The sequence below is a fragment of the Anser brachyrhynchus genome (genome assembly GCF_964034855.1).
Source record: "Anser brachyrhynchus genome assembly, chromosome: Z".
NCBI classification, from domain to species: domain Eukaryota; kingdom Metazoa; phylum Chordata; class Aves; order Anseriformes; family Anatidae; genus Anser; species Anser brachyrhynchus.
This window is the reverse complement of record NC_137697.1, coordinates 78,139,989-78,158,913: the sequence shown is the minus strand read 5'-3', so window position 1 is coordinate 78,158,913 and position 18,925 is coordinate 78,139,989. Positions and strand designations below refer to the sequence as shown.

The 18,925-nt window shown below is 37.4% G+C and overlaps 1 protein-coding gene across 4 annotated transcripts in view; it reads left to right on the top strand.

The window, feature by feature from the left end:
• MCTP1 (multiple C2 and transmembrane domain containing 1) overlaps window positions 1–18,925 on the top strand; it is a gene marked incomplete at its 3' end in the record, with an annotated part of 270,851 nt that overhangs the window by 130,527 nt on the left and 121,399 nt on the right. For all 4 annotated transcript variants that reach the window (XM_080572689.1, XM_080572690.1, XM_080572687.1 and 1 more), the window contains 2 exons: window positions 6,484–6,654; window positions 9,665–9,795. In XM_080572689.1, the coding sequence (XP_080428815.1) occupies window positions 6,484–6,654; window positions 9,665–9,795 (302 nt within the window). The remainder of the gene's footprint in view (window positions 1–6,483; window positions 6,655–9,664; window positions 9,796–18,925) is intronic.

Genomic DNA, 18,925 nt, shown 5'->3' with positions numbered 1-18,925 from the left:
GAAGCCTCTCTGAGAAAGACTGAAGGACAGGGACTGTACAGTTTCAGATCAGAGTGCTCAAAACTATGTCCAACCTGATTTTGAACGTTTCCAGTGATGGGGCACCCACAGCTTCTTTGGGTAACCAGTTCCAGTGTCTCACCACTGTCTGCTCATTGCCCAGCCTCTATCCATGTTTGGGATCGACCCAACCCATGTGCAGGACCTTGCACTTGGCCTTGTTGATCTTCATGAGGTTCATATGCACTCACCAAGCCTGCCAGGATCCCTCTGGATGTCATCCCTTCCCTTTAGCGTATCAGCTGCACCACCCAGCTTGCTGTCATCCGCAGAGCTACAGAGCTGCTGGGTGAGGAAATCTGCAGGAAAAGATAAGGTGTCTCCCTCTCTTCGTTTAAAATTTCTCTTTTGTTTCGTATTTTAGAACTGCAAATTCTAGAATGCACTAGAATGTATTAGTGCTATTAATTTTGTATTATTAACATGTGGCGAGCTCTTTCAGTGTGACTTCGATTAACTGAAATGAAAGCTCCATTCTTCCCAGAAATTAAGATACATTAGTCTGGGTTGCAACAGATTATATATAAACTAAGAGTAAAATTTGTTTTTCATCCTGAAGTCATGACTGTGAAACTGTTTTTGGTTAATTACAGTTGGTGACGAGTGCATTCACTGCCTAAGGCAAGTGAATTAAAGCAGTTTGTAGTTTGTGTTTAGATGACTGTTTTTGCTTTAATTCATCGTTGCAATACTTTTTTCATATACCTTTAAAGACAAAATTATAACTCAGAAACAATTGAAAAAAAAAACTAAATGTAATGTGCTTTCAGCTCCTAACTGCTGACTGTTTTTAAATTTTATTTCAGGTGTTTTCCTAAAAAGATGCATGTTCAGTAGCACTCACTAAAATGCCAAAAACTGTGGCCTTATTAACGGATACTTTTATGGCTAATTCAAAATACTTGCTTTATGTGACAGATTTGCCTTTTCCTAGCATGAAAACCTGTATGAAGCATTTTTTCTATTTTAAAATAGAAACAAATGCTTTTCTGCTGGAACAAGATGCCTCTTGAGTAGAGAATAAAACTCGGAAATAGCAAATCATGGTTTAAGGATAACAAAGACAAGCAGAAATATGGAGTAGTACGACATTTCTTAATTGAAGGAATTTGCAATCAACGTAGCATCTTTCAAACAAAGCTGTGTATACTTTTAGAATAGGAGGTAGAATTATTTTGAGATGGTTTATAAGAAATTCTTTTTTTAAGATTAAGAAAATATTAGCTTTTGTAAGCCATTGGGTTCTGGATGTCAGTTTATCAGGTGTAAATAGTGCTTGAAGGAAAACTGTTAAATAATGGAATAGAAGTAAAAAATGTCAGAATAGATACACCTGTCTGTTAGACGTCTGGCTACAAAAATTATGCAAATATTTGGTGAAGCTTATATTTGCATTATGGATACGTGAGTGGTAGCAGCTGTTATGGTTATCAATCAAAACAGCAGAGTAGTATTTCAGCGGGGGGGTCTGGGTTCAAGTTTCCACTTCCAAAAGCACAGGTAGTTTTCATCAAGTGTTAGTGGCCACCATGCTTCTTTGTGTCACAACCACTTTGGTGTTAGGACAGCGGAAAACAACACGATCATCAGGAGACTTGTTCACTTCTATGTATTGCCAACACAGGTCCCAAGAGGAATTGCTGGGAGGAGGAGAAGGGTGAAGGTTAGCGTTATACCGGCACAGGCTCTCCAACAACTCCTGCCAGCACACCTTTTTCCTGTATAAATATTTCCGCCCTTTTCCAGAAAATATGAGGCCTAATTAGTGCTTTTAGTCCTCTTAATAGAGTCACAACCTTCATCATATTACACATGAGCTGGCTTCAGTATAAAACTACAGTGTGGCTTTCCTTGCGTTTGTTTAAGTAGCGTGCACAATTGTTGGACTCCGGAAACCACAAAAATTCATGAAATGTTGCAAAAGTATCAGCTGTTATTTCAAATATTGCAGTGTCACCAGAAGATTGCTACAACAGTGACAATATAAAGTTGTCAGAGCAAACATCCTAGACCCGATTTAACATGGTGGTCATATTAAGAATATACAGGATATAGGGCAGTGTAAACTCCTCAGGTTCTGAAAGGGTTAGATTAGCTTCTCCTGGAGTGGAAATGTCCTCAGTTATCAATTATTGTTGATCAGAAGTTAAGATAAATATTCTTTCATATTACAGTAATTATCAGAAGTAATCCATATATAAAGCTTGTTGAGTAACAATGAGCAGAAATTAAAAGGAGTTGTCAGAGTCCCGCTGAAGGCCTTCTTAGTAGCTCAGTAGCTATCTGCTGATGAATTCTGCAAGGTGTTGTATTTTTTCTAATTTCTAACAGAGGAAAAGCATTTTCTGTGCAGTTTTTTTTACATCTGGCTGTCCCTTGATTTTTTGTCATGTAGGCAAGGTAGCATCTGTGTCTATTGACATTCTTGATATATATATATTTTTTTTTCTTTAAATGCTTTAACCGAGCTGTGTACACATCCCAGAAACTGGGGGGAACTGGGGGAGAAGAATTCTGACTTTTTTCTGGAATTGGCAGCAGTCATTTACAGTGACAGCTTTGATTTGCTTTGCTGTATTTGTGTTTGTATTTGTATTTGTATTCTGTTCAGCCATGGATTGAAGTATCATTCTTTGCTACACTCTTTCTTGATTGCATTTAATTTCAAGGTTCCAACCCAAAGTTAGTCTTTGTTTAGATAAGCTTTTGCAGGAAACATGGCTGCATCATTTATTTATTTGATTTTATGACTTTTTTGTTTAAATAAGTTTGTGGTAGGCACACTGTTCTAATCTGCCTGCAACAGCACCCAGAGGCACTCATTATTTTTGGGATAGCTGTGCAGACATATCCATGACAGAAGGGAAAATGTTTTCATCCAACTCGGAAATCCTGTTCGTATTAGGCAATAAAACACAGGAGGACTAATGGTTGTATTTAATTTCAGACAGTTTAGTAGTCTAGAGAGGTGAACAATAATTCACTGAAGAGTTATTTCTGAGAAGCAGTATATGGTAGTTTGCTTACTTCATCTCTTAACTGCTGAACTGTTCTCAAGCAATAGATTTTGCATTCAAGGACACAGAGATGTGTGTTTTTCTCTTGCAGGCAGCTATAAGCATCTTTTGACATGAAAGACTCCTTTTCAAAAATCTAATTTTTATTTTCTTTTGGGAAAATAAAATTTCACAGTATGCAAGCTACATTTTTTTTTTTTGGTTGGTTGTTTATTTTGGTTGGTTGATTTTTGTTTTGTTTTTAATCACATTAATGCTGGTTAGCTGTGGCCTGAGAGCTTGTCCTTGCTTCTATCAGAACTGTGACATTTCACAGGCAGTATGGCCAGTTACAGGTGGAAGTATTCTGAAATATAACTTTACACCTACTCCCAGAGAAATTAAAAAGTATGAAGTTTCTTTAATTTTTTTCTATTTGTTGCAGAAGAGTGAAACCAGGATGCAATATGCATCACCTACCTTGTTGGAAATAAGACAGTTAAGAACTAGTTTCAAGAAATATTTCTTCATAGGAGGAACTTGGAAAGAGTCATGCTGATGTCTTCATTTTACTGTCATGGTTTTACTTCTGGCATTGTGGGATGAGTTACAGAAGGTTGCTTAGATACCTAAAAAAGTACCTAGAAATGATGCACCTGTCTCATCCTGTGAAACAAACGTCATAAGGAAAGAACTCTGTGATGTGAAATTAGTCTTATCTTCCATTATTTCATTTATTAGCTTTTGACAAATTTGACTTGAAATCTAGATATTCTCCTTAGCTTTAGTTCCCGCTAGCTGTAGCCCTTCTCTTTCAGTATGTCTTCCTTTTTCAGTTTGCTATTTAATGGATCTATGTGTTGCCAATAAAGCCAGGGAGAGAAGAGCACAACCATGGTCCAAATTCCCTACCTCAGAGAAGCAGCAGCAGCAAGCAGCACATACCAGTTTATTTCTAGCAGCCAGCTTCTTTTATTCCAGCAGATTGAAATTTGGGCTGTAGCTTTGCTACCAGTCAACATGCCGCTGGTATCTGATGAACACTTTGCGCATCATAAACTGTATGATCTGGCTCTGACCTGAAACGGCTTCCTGAAGCAAAACAGGAATATTTGTTCTCAGGATTTCTTCTTGGTTCTCGTAAACTCCTATCTGACCCAGCTGTTCTACACTCTGTGGTGGATCATCTGGTCTTGCCTTGCCACCTCAACTGAAAATTACCTTAGTTGATGAAACTCACTACTGCTCATAAAAAAAAAATAATAAAATAAAATAAATCAGTGTGCTTTATATGGTGGCAGCTGCTCTAATGCAACAAGTTATTTTAAGAACTGTTGAACACAGGGAATTTAGGTCAAGTATATTCTCTAAATGATTCACTGCCTTGTTTGTGATTAGTTAGGTAAAGAGTATATGAGTTAAGTTTTACTTTAAGAGCTCCACAGCTGTAAATGCAAACTAATGCTAATTTTCCATGAAAATATTCTGGAATTCATTTGGATTCCAACTCAGTTCTTTAAAAAGCCCTTATGGGTTCTTTGCTGAAATGTCTCAATGAAACCTCTGCTTCTGTGCCAGTAAGAACTCTCTTTCTAAGCATGCTTTGTCTCATTTTTTTGATTCCTTAACCTGCCTCTCATCACACTGTGTTCAGGGTGGAGTCAGTTTTGGTTAATACCATTCAGTCCTTCTTTTCCTCCAAACCTTCTAAGAAACCAAACAATTAGGAAATGCTACCACTTGTTCACAAGACAAGTTTTCAGAAGTGTTGACTGTATACTGCCAAACTAAGGGCATTATTGCTGAGGTAAAATTCATTACGTTTAATAATTTTACCTTGTTGTAAATGAAATCTCTTCTAACAACTAAGTTTCTTTCCTGTGTCCTAATTTTTGTAGGGTTTCTACTTTCTGGTGTCACACTGCTGCTTTATGTCACAGGTTAAGGTTACTCCACAGCTGAACTCCATAGTTCCTTGTTTGCCTTTGCAGTAGCAATAATTTTTTCAGAAACTTCTCTGCAGTCAAATCCTTCACTACTGCAAGGTAGATCTTAACTAAACAGTGAAATATTTTGGCAGTAACCATATTCATCGGAATGAATAGCTATTAGAAATACATATCAATATGATATGCAACATACTGCTAAAAGCATGTTACTCGGGTTTACTCCCACCCCAGTGAACCCAGTCCTTACGTATAACACTTCCCTCTGGAGTTTGGTGAGAGCAGATTGTAATTCAGTCATTATGCTCCAGTGTACTTTTTGTAAGCTTCTCTGAATAGTAAATAAAGTGAAATTCCTACCCTATGCATTTGCATGGTTATAACCATCCAGTTCTGTTTACCCTGCGAAAGACTCAAACCAAATTTGCACTGAAAACCCTTAAAAGAATGTGTAAGATCAGAGATGTGTAAATGATGAAGCTAACAATGCAACAGCATTTTATTGTATGGATGGTTCCTGAGCCCACAAAGCCTTTGCTGCTCAAACTACATTGCGTAATAAAGAGAATGCAGCCTTGATACATTTACAGCCCAGTGTCGGTGCAGACATGAGGTTTTTTGATTCCTAGGCAGAGTAGTTTGTAAGTTAAATATTGTATAGCTATCTAATGGTCTGATTTTAGATAAGGCAATTCTGAATGAATACAATTGCAGATTAAGAGGTATCCTCCCACACACCTGAGACGTGTTTTCTATAACTGAAAAGCGCAAAAGTGGTATGTCAGTTCTCCCCACTCTTCCACCCCTAGCGGAGTTCATTGGTGAATGCTGTGGCCATATGGTTTGTGGGTGTCTATGTGAACTTTTTTTCCCCAAAAGTTAGCAACTGAGAGGTCCACAAGTTTCTACACATTTCAAAGTAAAGGTTCGGCAAAGTCTCATCATGAAAATCTTCAACTAACGTGTTGGCACTTAATTCAATTCTCCATGCTGCAAATAGTTGTCAAGCACAGGAGTTTATTGCTTTATTTTTCTGTGGTCCACGCTTTTCGTGGTGGATTTGTTTTATTTTAATGGAGGTTTCATTTTCTTGCTGTTCTGTGTTTTAATGTTTGTTCAAGTTCCTTCAGTCATATGCAACTCATATAACAGACTTTGTAACGTTTATTTGTAATGTTGCTAGTTTGTTCTGCAGAGAGAGAAGTGAAGCAGGAAGAAAACAGACTTTTTTTTAAAACATTTCCTTAAGCAGTATTAGTTGAGTTTCATTCTGCAAAAGCAGAACATGACATTACCTGCACATTAGTCACAATTTTCTGTCCAAGTAATTCTTTATAATGTGGTTTATATATGTACTGCCAAATCACTTTAAAATGGCTTAAGATGGTTGTTTACATTCATGATAATACAAAAAAGAACATTAAAACACAGGAAATCTATGGATTTGTTTTAACTAAAACTATGTTTTTATTTCCCTGAAGTTTCAGACACAGAGCTTACGCCTCTCAGACTTGCACAGAAAATCTCAGCTGTGGAGAGGGATAGTTAGCGTTACCTTGATAGAAGGTCATGAACTTAAGGCGATGGATGCAAACGGGCTAAGTGATCCTTACGTGAAGTTCCGTCTGGGGCATCAGAAGTACAAGAGCAAGGTAATTTTAGCTGTGGTCTGCGCTGCACATAGACTCTGTTTGAAATAGTTTCTTCCTGTTTGAGCTTTTTTTTCTTGGCTTGCATGAGTACTTAAAAAATGCTGGGGATTTATTAGCTGTCAGAGCACCTGGATTTTTCTTCAGATGTTTTGTTGTATTTCATTATAAACCAAAATATAAATAAAATAAAGCCAGATAGTAAAAAAAAAAAAAAAAAAAAAAAAAAAAAAAGGCACTAAAAATGTAGGTGAGCAGGAGGCACACCATATTTTCCATACAGACTGTGTTGGCTTTTATTTCTCGCTCCTGGTCCATCACTGCAGGGGACAATTGTACAGCAATTGTGACAAGTAGATACCACATCTGTGCGTTTCTGGCTTGATGCAAGTAGACTTGCATCATTTGCATAGTGGTGTCCTTGAAGAGAGTTGTATTTATGTTCTCATTTTGCTCATTGTGTCCTTGCAGCAAGTTTCGCTAAGTTTTTATATACGTATGTGTTTAACATGCAAGGAGGATTGATCAGGGAGAAAATGATTGTAGAGAGCTGCTTGGTTTCCTTGCTATTATTTTCCTCATTCCTGTTGGTTTGAAAATTGCCGTTTGTGGAAGATACTGGGACCACTGATGACACACCTTCCTCTTTCCATGGCCATGACAGCCCTTGTGGTCTTTGAGCCAGAAGAAAGCAAAAGTCAGAAAGAGACCACAAGTGTCTGGGTGTCAACTTTGCAGACCTCAGAGCCAGCCTTAGGGCCTTCTGACCTGAAATTAGGCTTATGGAGGAATTGTTGATTCCCACAGGCTATTCATAAACTGTCTACTTCTACTCAAAACAATACTGGTGGTTATACTGGTGGTTTTTAAGTTGGTTTTTTTTTTTTTTTTTTAAAAATTATTATTTTTTAGTTGCTGTCTTAATTTGAACAAGTGAATTGACTGATAATCCGAACACTTTTTCTGGAATCATGTAGGGTAAATATAAGTAAGTGTAAAAGGCCTTTTTTTTTTTTCAGTGCTCCTTAACTACTGTGTATGATTTAGCTTTTGAAAATGAAAAATGCGTCTTGGTATTACTAAAATTTCAGTGAAGAGAACTCTAGTGGGAATCCTAATTCAGACTGTAGTCTCTATCCCACATTTGAACTGGCTATCAAAGAAGTCAATTCCAATTCTCCTCTATTTCCATTTCTGTAACTATGGTTTTTAAAATCACCTAGAAGATTAGTGACATTTTCCCTGTCATTATTTGGATTATGTAGATTGGAAGAAAATAATGTTTCCCTTTAAGTATTTACATGCGTGCTTTTCAATAACACATTTTGAGGCAAACAAAAAAAAGACACTGAAGAGATGCGCTTCTTTTCAGACATCTCAGACAGAAGATACACTTAGCAGTTTGAAATACAGGAAAGATATTTTTCAGAGGTGTAATACTGAGTGATCATTATTTATAATCACGTGTCTTTAATGGAACAAGGTGGAGAGTAATTTAGAGATTTATAGGAAAGTCAGAAATCTTTTTGTAGCCTTTTAACAAACGCGAGGGGAAAGCACATGGACTTGGACATTGGCAGATCTTCCATGTCAATATCCTGTACATACTGTTTGCCATAATCTCCATTTTATTTATTTTACTTTATTTTTTGTCTTCTGGGTAAAAAAGTGAAGCCGTAAATTCATCACGTTACTACATTACCACATTACATACATCTGTTCTAGACCTGTCTTCACACAGGTATTCACTGTAAGGGAATTTATTTGTTCCTTTGATTGACTTTCAGCATCTTTGTTGTATTACGACCAATGGAGTAACTGTTCTTTACTTTTTCTGTGATGTAGGTTGGAACATGCATAGGTGCTATGTGATTGATAGACTCACCCCCCACCCCCCCCAAAAAAAATAAAAAATACGTATTTATATATTTGACCATTTTAATCCCTTTTTATCCTTTGGATTTGTGATAAGTAAATTCTAGTGCATAGTGTTGAGATTAAACATCTCTTAAATGGCATCAGGATCCATATGCAGCTGGGAGTCCCCATCAATGCCTGAAGAATCATCTGGAAATCAATGTTTTTGTGTCCTCACACCCACTTCAGGGTCTGTATCTACCTACCTTTTCACCCCTTTTGTCACCCAGTTTTATGATAGTGTTACTTGGTTTGAAAAAATATTATTATTATTTTTAAATCTGTGCATTTTCATGTACAAATCAAAACGAAGAAATCAAATCTTATGCTTTTAGGACTTAAACATTTCCGTAGCTTGTCTAGTCCTTAATCCTCTTTAATTTTTCCATTTTTTCAAGTCAGTGAAACACATCAACCCTGAAAGTAGAAATAGCTTCATAGGTAAGGTACTAGGACAGATGCGACCACTGTTTTGCATTTTGAGTTATAAACATGCAAAGATTCTGTGCTGCAGAGCATGTTCAGAACTACATAGACTGAAGTATGTTAAGTACTGAAAATGATTCAGAAAACTACTTCTATCTGAGCTGCAAAGGAAAGGAAGTAAATTACAGTTGTTTATTTGTTTGTTTGATTTCAATTATTTTTTTTAAATTACATTTTTGTCCCAGTATTGATGAAGCTGGGGAAAGAGGAGATGATCAAATTGTTTCTGTTTAAATACTCTTAGTCACCACCTACTTGTCATTTCAGGTGCTTTGTTTTTCTTTAGGCTGAGTTAATTTGTAGCTAACTGCCACTCAAGATAGGGCATGATTATTCTACAAAAAAATGTATCCATTCCCAGGGTAAATCCTTTGTTCTGAAGGCTTTTGAAGGTGACAGGCTGCAAGATTTTGGAGGTTGATGATGTGTCAAAGAAGCATGAGAGAACTGACCAATAGTCTTTTTTAATTACTGTTTTTTAAATCCTCAGTCCGTGAGATACTCATACCTTAAAAATGCTTCCTGAACACAGACTCTAAAGATCAAATTTGAAATTCAAGAGAAAGTTTGCCTTCACAATGCAATATGACTTCCTTTTTGCTCTTTTCAGATTGTGCCAAAAACTTTGAATCCTCAGTGGAGGGAGCAGTTTGACTTTCATCTCTACGAAGAACGAGGTGGAATTATTGATATTACCGTGTGGGACAAAGATGCTGGCAAAAAGGATGATTTTATTGGCAGGTTTGTGCACTTACAGCCTTCTAGTTCCCTGGGGATGGGAGCAGATGATTAAAATGAACCTTGCCGTTGAAACTATTTCTTAGGATCATTTGTTCTTGCCTTTCTTTTTTCAAAGGTGGGGGAGGATTTTTTACAAAGTAAGAGTATAATTTGCTGCGTTGGCATTATTCTTTACCTTGGTGGTGTAAAATAATTTGTGTTGACCAGTAGGTGGCAGCTTTTACCAATTGATAGGCTTAGTTTTTCCAAAATGAAAACCCCATGTTTAGAACTATAATCAAGATGCAGGAGGTTCCATATGGCAACGCCCAGCGTAATTCCCATGACTTGTGATAAAAATGTAATACCAAAATGATGTTCTCATTTTTCAGTCTACTTGGTGAATGAAATGAGAGTATTCTGTGAAGGACTACTCACAGTTCAAGAAATGGTATAAATCTGTGTGATTGTGCTCCCTCTGACTGTCTCAGAAGATGATAGGTGTTTTCAGACAATTGCATTAGTTGTCTTATGCTTATAGATGCTGTACAAAGACAGTGCTTCTTTGAAAGCTGAAAAGTGTTTACATCATATTTTAATAGATATCCATACATTTACAATAAAAATAGTAATTAATCCTGTATACTTTGATTGTTAGAATATTGGTTATAGGTGTTTTCACTAGGGCATTGATACTATTAAGTAGTAGAATGCTTTTTTGGGTGGCTAAAATTAGGAATGGAAATCCTCCAGACTGAGCTATGTGCTTCTGAAGTCCATGTCGTTATGTTTCCACTAACCTTTTCCTCTCTGCTTCTGTTTAAGTTAATGGCTTTCTTTAGATCAATTGGATAATATTACGTGTTTATTTCCTACCAAGCGGGAATTCAGAATAGATGCAGAGTCTTTGGCAAGCAAACAGCCTTAGTATCAGACAAAAGCTTTTCAAAAGCATGCATAGTACAATTTTATTTTATACAATGGAACGTGGATGGAGTGATATGTTTATATTTGAAGTTCATATCGCTATCTTTTCCCTTTTTTGATTTCAGTCAGCACAAAGGGTAACAATGACTATTTTTCTGAAGTAACATAATCATTTAGACCTGTCTCAATATGTGGCAAACCTTTGGAAATCATTTCTATCTTCTGCTTAGCTTTAACCTTCTTATCCAAAACATGGTAAGTTTTGGAGTTCTCACTTAGGACTTTTCAGAACACAGACTTCAGAGCAGTACTTACATTATTACTATTATCAGTAATTATAACATTAAGTTTAAAGTATTTTAGAGAACTGTATAAAATAAAGACATGGGTTTTGCTTCAGGGTGCTTGAAGCCTAGATAAGAATGCAACAGAGAAATTAGAGTAGAAGAAAAATGTGTAACTTTACGCATATAAGCTATTTAGGTAGCTTTTCAGATATCTGAGAAAGTTATAATGTCTTAAGCTTGAGTATATTTCTTTTTAGTAACTGGAAGCTATCATGGAAGCAACAAGCGATTTCTACATTTTATTCAGGCCCATGAAATGTGGTAGTATGAGAAATCTTCTCTGGAAGAAAACATCTTGAAGCTTTTAGCATTTCTCCCTGAGAGTATCTTGTTTTGTTTTGTTATTCACCCAAACAGACGTAGTTCCTTTATAGCATGAATGCCAGAAAAGATGCTCCTCTGACAAAGCTCACCTGCAGTGCTATTGCAGTATTGAACTGATTTCAACAAAATCAGTGGTACTTCTCCCAAAATCTCACCGCGTTTGATTTTTGTGACCTTTCTGCTATCAGTGTGCTTATAATCCCTCTTCACTTTGTCCTTTCAGACACTCTCTCGTTTTCACCAGAGATGGTACCACATCTCTGGATAATGTAACCTTCAAACAAATTCTTCTCCGTGAAGATTTTCATGAAAAACTTTGTCATTTGTCAAACTCAATCTGAATACAAAAATAGGTCTTAATATTCACCTTCACTAATACTCTTCCAATCACTATGGATAAAAATCACCAGTACTTGACAGCTCTGCTTTACAGGGACCTCTCTTACCCAGTTTCTTATTTCAAGGCTGTCTCTGAAAGCTGTAAATGCTTTGGTACAGACACTACAGATTTGTTCTGTGTGTGTGCTGTGATAAATAGATATTAATTTCGTAAAGCAAGATTGAGTTGTAGTCCATGAGTAACGTCTGAGTAGGTCTCTCAAGGCACATAGAATAAACTGAATGTTTTGGCTCGGGTTCCAGGAAAGGTCATCATGTAGGACGGAAACAAAAGACTTCCTTGTAGTGTTCTAGCATGTCTCAGTGATGAAGAATAATCAATTTCATCTTATTACGATCTTCCTACTTTCTTACACAATATTTGAGCCGTAGCTATTATACAGAAATAACTTTATTAAATGAAAACAATTTTTTTCCTGAGAAACTGCCCTGTCCGGCTAAAGCATGGTTAGGGAGAAGCCAGGCTCGTTTGAAGAGATCCTGCACATTGAGAGAAACAGCAGACTGAGTTAAGAAAACAGTATAAAAAAAGTCTAAGGAGCAGTTTTCATCTCTCATCTACAATAATTTTTTTTTTAATTTTTTTTTTTGTCTATCACGTTCAACTGCTTGCAGAGCATGGGTGAAGGTCAGCAGAATTTCCCCGTGCAAAATGCAGATGGGCAATCTGCTTTGCCCAGGAGTGTCCTTGTTAGAGCAACATCCCAAAAAAAACAGAGTTTCTAAAATTAACTGATTGTGGGGAAGGAGAGCAGGAGTTCCCCCACGATCTTGGTGTGGATGCGTGATGGTGGGATGAGAGAGGCGATGCCTACTGGGCAGCTGCAAGTCAGGGCTTCTGAGTGGAAGATTCGCGGGACAAGCTCCAGGAACCGTGCAGAAAGTGGCACTGGTAGTACCCTGGAATCGAGGTGTTCTTTCTGTGTTAACTTCCGTAACTTGCAAGTTTCGTTCCGAAGCAGAACGTCATAATTTCTTCTGGAATTATATTTTGTGTCAGCTGCACCTCAGTGAAATAAAAGAACTGGGAAGTCATGAACACAGAATTCTGTGGGCCATGTAAGCATTGTCGTAATCATTACTTTGGAGCACTGTGGAGAACCAGGATGAAGTCAGGAGTATGGCAAAGTGGAGATGGCACGTGTGCTCAGCCTGTGAGGGCTTGGGTTTGCAATCCTTTTTTGAGGGCAGGAAGATGAAAGAAGGATGTGAGAGAAGGCTGGAGACATGGAAGTGAGATTCTGGCTTTGGGTCTGCGTGAGAGGAGGATAGAAGTGGAAGGAGTGGCTTGTAAGAAAAAGGAAAGTATTAAGAGGGTGAGAGTGACAGTGTGGTATCCTAATTCAGAGAAGGAGAAAGATATGTCTGTCACAGAATGAGCATGAAGCTCCGTCTTCATCTTGGTACCCAGACACGTTTGGTGTGGTGATTCCCAAAGTGAGATGCTGACTGCTTTATTTCCATTCTTAACTTTGAGCCCTATATATTAGTCAAATTTGAGTTGCAACTATATGCACAGTCCATGTGAGTATAAAGGATGTAGTGCATCATAAACTTTCATCTATGAATAACCCCCAAAAAAGGAAATCCTAGAACCACTTCAGTGTTTAATTTGAGATTTCAAAAGCCTGAAAAAAGACCTCACACAAAAGCTCTGAGAAAAGTATATTTCTGATGATCTGCTGATTTGTATAAGGAAACACTGACAGATTCATGCAGCATGGAGTGAGGGATTAAATTCTGGCATTCTTCTGAAGATCATTCAAAGAAACAAACAAACAAAAAAAATCAAGAACCAAGGATGTGAGGTCTTGAAATGCTTTTTATTTTTTTGGAAAGCACCAGCACTTAAAGTCATTGGGGCAGGTTTCTTACCTTCCAGTGAGCATGTGAACTTGCAGTATTAGTCAATACTTCATCTGATAAGTAGAAATACGTAGGTATGTCTGTATTGTGTTCCGTCTGAGTATGTTTAATATTCGCATGTTTTTGCTATGTGTAAATCATTTCTTTTCCATATTGAGTCGATATACTACTGTGATTAAAAACACATACTGTGATACATTTATGTAGGTAATTCTACGATCAAAATGAAGGTGAAATGATTTTAATCTTCCTGTAATTATTTAACTTTCTTTTCATCTGTGTTTCTGAAGGCGATCCTGACTGTCACCTTTACGATAATCAGCTAATAAATCCTCATGATTGTTACACCTCTATGCATAGCAGTAATCTGAACAAATTGGCTGCTGACAGCTGCAATAAATTGCCAAGAATGAGTGCTGTCAGAGAACAAGTTGTTTCTGTGAACATACAGGATAAGTAAATCCCATGTCATGCAGTTTTATTCAGCTGTAGTTATTTGCAACCCAGTACAGCAGGATTTATAGCATTATTTATTGGTATGAAAAATGCGTGTTTATCTTTAAAATGACATTAACTTTCACTCATATCTTATGCCAGGAAATTACTGTAGACTTCATCTAAATCTATTTTCATCAGTATTTATAGATGTTTCTATCTTTCATCAAACCTGATGCAAATGAAGAACAGCAGAAGACCTTCGGTATTTTATATTCATTAAAGTTATGTATTAACTATATCTGTAGAAAAGTGAGATATGTTCCATAATTTTTCTGAACATTGTCATTAAAATTCAAACTGTTTTTGTGTTTGTATATATGGGTACACACCTTATAACATTTATTTAATTTCGTTCTCTTAAAATGGATGTTGTGAATCCAAAGTTACAATACTGAAAATGAAACATTTTGGTTTTTTTTTTTCAACAGCTAATTGGCTATGTTTTGTCTGTTTAATTTTTTCATCATAGTGAAGCTATAGAGGGTTTTTTGGGTGCACATAAACAGAAGCACAATGAGAGCTATACTGCTGCATTATTAATCTGAAAACACAGTGATATACTGCTCAGAGTTCTATGCCGAAGTGGGATTTTTATATAAAATATTTATGTCTTTTCAGTTTTATTTTTCCACCCAAATTTTTATAATTTCACTATGGCAGACTGAATATTGTCAGCAGAGAACTTAGTTGTGCTGTTCAGCTGTGTACTGGTACTGCAACGTGCACGTAAAGTTAAGTGAAGGACACTAAATGTGCTACTGTGAATGTTGCTTTGTCATTTTTTTCTAAAGATGTGGAGACTGTAATTTATATTAAAATACTGACAACTTTCTTTTTTAAATATTGTTGCCCGACAAAGAGGCTTTGAATAGTAGTTGTCAATGTCTGTGTGCAGCCGCTGTATTGAAACTGGCGAATTTTTAAATTTCGCAGAATTCTATGGAGACAAAATGGATTTTTCTGGATTTGTAAATAGGACTTTATTATGGTGGTATTTCATCTTTTTTTTTTTATTATTTTTTACATGGTTGTTTGAAAAAGTCTGCACGTTGCAGTAACTTTGGAGGCACATTTTATTTTCAAAGTTTAAATGTATTGTTTAATATTCTATTGTAGTGTGAGTTTTGATCTGTGTGCACATGTGAATTACACAGCAATTCTGTGTAAACACAGACAAGCACACAACCAACAGACTGTGTGTATAATAGTTTGTTGATTATACATGATGACTAAAGTTAAATCATTGCAGATGTATTTCTCTGTGTAAAACGAAGGTTTTGCCAGAAGCATTAAACATCTAAAAATGCTTCTGTCAGGCCTGCCCTTGACAAATCCTGAGATGTGCTGAGCCATCTCCATTTGTGATTGTTTTCAAAGGGTAAATAGTGCATTTCGAAATCTGGCCTTCAGGTATTCCACTCCTTACTTATTACTATCTCCGCACATTTTAGCTGCATGTAACAGTGCAGAGACATTGCTGTTCTGCTAAAAAGCAAGAAAGGGTCATCTTTGTCTTTAATGAAATCTTAATTAAATTTCTCTTACCAGGTATTTTATTGTTCACAGTTTTTATTGACATTTGTTATTGCCATGTACTTTTGCAAAATTAGCAGTACTCCTGAACGTATTAACGGAGATACAGAATGCTGCACACAAACTGGCTATCTTTGTAGATCCTTCTTCTGGCCCTTAAGGTCCTGCATATGGAAATTTACATTACTGTATGAAGTAAGAGCTAAGAAATGAGAGGAAGGGAGAAGGAAAACTAAAATGGCTACCTAGATATGGGGGCCCTGACTGTAAATATGAAGAAAATTAATAGTGTTGATAAGGGTTTTTGAAGACAGATTGGAGCCACGTGGAAGATCATGCAAAGTTGTTTGGACCAGCTAGTGAGGGGAGAACCAAGCAGGAAAAATCAATGTTTCTCAAAGCAAAAGAATGGTTTAGCAAAGGAAAGTGTTAATTTTGATGCGAAGAAATTACAGTGATGAGTGTGCTAACAGTGCGTGTCTGTAGTGCATGGCTGTGCTGTGAGGATGATATAGGACATAATAAAGCATCTGCAAGTACTTCTTTTTGTCTACACAATTTCAAACGTAAATCTGTAGTGTTATGGCGAAGAGCTATGCTTAGGAAAATGTTGATCTCTCATTCCAAAATCCATCAGTGGGATTTTGTGGCACGGCCCATATTTTTTTTTAGCAAGCCATAAATACTTGCCTGCATTCAGGTATAGCTCAGTGACCAGCAAGGTTGCCCTGTGCTTGGTGGGGCTCTCATATTTTGATTATCCAGACCAACTTACCGTTTCCTCGGGTCCTGCCGAGCTCTGCAGCCATCTGCAACCATCCTGGGGATCTCGTCCAGCACCCCGAGCTCCCCTGCCGTCGGTGTCCTACTTAGCTGAGGTGCCGCCTCAAGCTCCTTGGGGAACTTTCCTGGTTTTCAGTCTATCGCCTCTCTCCATCACCTATGACAAGCACAGCGTGGGGTCTGTAGTTTTATTTCTTTCTCATTATCTCTGTGCTTAAAAATGCCACACTCTGGTTCCTCCAAGAACTTCATGTAACTGCAGTCCTGTCTTTTTGAGCCCTATCATTTTCTGTCGCTGCCTTGCAGAATTTCCGCTCTCCGTTTGTTTCCTGGTTTTACTGGAACATTTTACTCTGCTCATAAAGGCTACGGAGTCTCGCAAATTGTAGCAGTTCGTGCCTCGCTTCTTCTGATGTGTGGCCAGCTCAGTTCTAATTGCAGAATTGCACAGTTTCCTCTCCTTGGCATCCTTTGGAGCAGCATAGACCTGGATCACAGTGGAGTTAAAAGGCTGTCTTTCTGAACAAGTCGTGACGATAATTAAGTTGCCTGGGTTGTAGCCAAGTGGTGCTTTTCTGTCCCTATCACTTAGGATTGTGCCAATTCCTCTTTTATGCTTTATTTTGTCATGTGAGAAAATGATCTCGCTATCTGCTGTCTCTCCCTTGCCTGGCCACCTGGCTTTTAAGAGGCCTTCTATGTCATGTCGCTACCTTTGTATTTCATTCATTAGCAAGGATATTTCACCAGGGTGCCAAAGCGGTCTTACATTCCAGGTTCTGTTAGAACTAGAGAGGGGAGGTGATTTTTGCCTCTTAGACCTGCTGATAATAAAATACTACATATAGTTCTGGTTTCCACACTTTAAAAAGGATGCAGGAGAATTTCACTGGATCAGAAAAGTTACAAAAAGTCATTTGAGGGCTGCAGGAGATGTGTTCCAAGGAAATATATAGGGAGCTGGTGGTGTTTAGCATATCAAAAGGAAGATCAAGAAGAGATATGATTATGGTATGTGAGTACCTTCACCTGAAGAAAATACGGGGTACCAATGGCTTTTTTTAACCTAGTAGAGAAAGGCATAAAAAGAACCAAAGCCAGATACATTCAAATTAAAAATAAATCAGAAACTCCTATTTCTAACATTTTGGGTAATTAACACACGCTGAAGACATGTTCAGAGGAAGTGGTGCATTCCCCTTAAATCTTCAAATCCTCTTTCTGGGAGTTGCACCGTGTCTCAGCTGCTACTTACCTGTCACACTCCGGTGCGTGAGCTTGAGGCACTTACATCATTTTTTCCTCCCTTCTCATGTCTCAAGGCCTGCAAATCCAGATCCACGTGGCGTCTGGTAATGTTCATGTGCAGAGCTGACAAGGGAGGTATTCGGGAAGATGTATCTCTGTTTCTGAACATGTCAGCTACCCAAGGGCACGTTCACTTGTCCCTTCCCAGCACTTTTAGCATTGTCATAGCTGTGCACTGGAGGGACCGCATAACATGGGGCAGCAGTATAATGCAGAATACTCTAATTACCCTAAAAGCTAAAATTTACTGAAAGGTGATTTATAGTCATGCTTGAAAATCTGTCTGCAGAGGTAATGGCTATTTTTGCTATAGTTCTTCATGCTGGCCTCTTCACCAGAGGTACACTTTTCCTGTCACCAGCAGCATGTGATAATAATGCCATGAAGACTGAATTCTCCAAAAATTGGTATTATCTCCTGTTTTCAATGTGACTCCAGCCATATGCAACTTATGGTCTTCTGCAAATGTCTATAATTTTTCATGGTCCTCAGTGGAGAATAAAAGACAAAAATTCCTACCACTGCCCTGCTTGTTCTGCAGCACTTTCTGGTAGCATTCAAGTTCACCTTCATCCTCAAACCATCTTTGTTCTCCATGGAAACACTTGCAGGTGACAAATGTGTCTAAAAGCACATCTTAACTGATGTAAAAGTGAGCTTTAAAGCTTGGAATACAGGTATGTGATCTTGGTTATGCACAACTTTGTATTTAGCATCTCCCATGCTTGTCTTGATTACAAATCATTGTCTTAAAAATTAATGTTCATCCTGAACTTTCAACACTGTTAAATCTTGAAAAGTATTTTGTGAATTCTAGTTTTTGCAGGTAAATTGAATCAAAAAACTTTTGTAGGTTTTCCTACTGGTGTTAGTTACTCTAGGATAAGATTACTGCTTAGACAATGTCTTGCTGAAAACAAGCTTCCTTCATTGTTTTGCTCCCATGCAAAGATCTAGTGAGAACAAAAAACAGATCTAACAACAACAACAAATATTGCAGGAAAATTTTGTGTGAGAAAAGAGAAAGTTGATTCCCCCACCACCACCACCACCAGGAAAAACTCAACTATTAATGGAAAAGATCCCAATTTTTCTAGCAGTGTAAATTAGAATGTTTCTATTTGGTTTTTCCTTCATCTTTGGACTCCAGTGCATGTGCTGCCAAT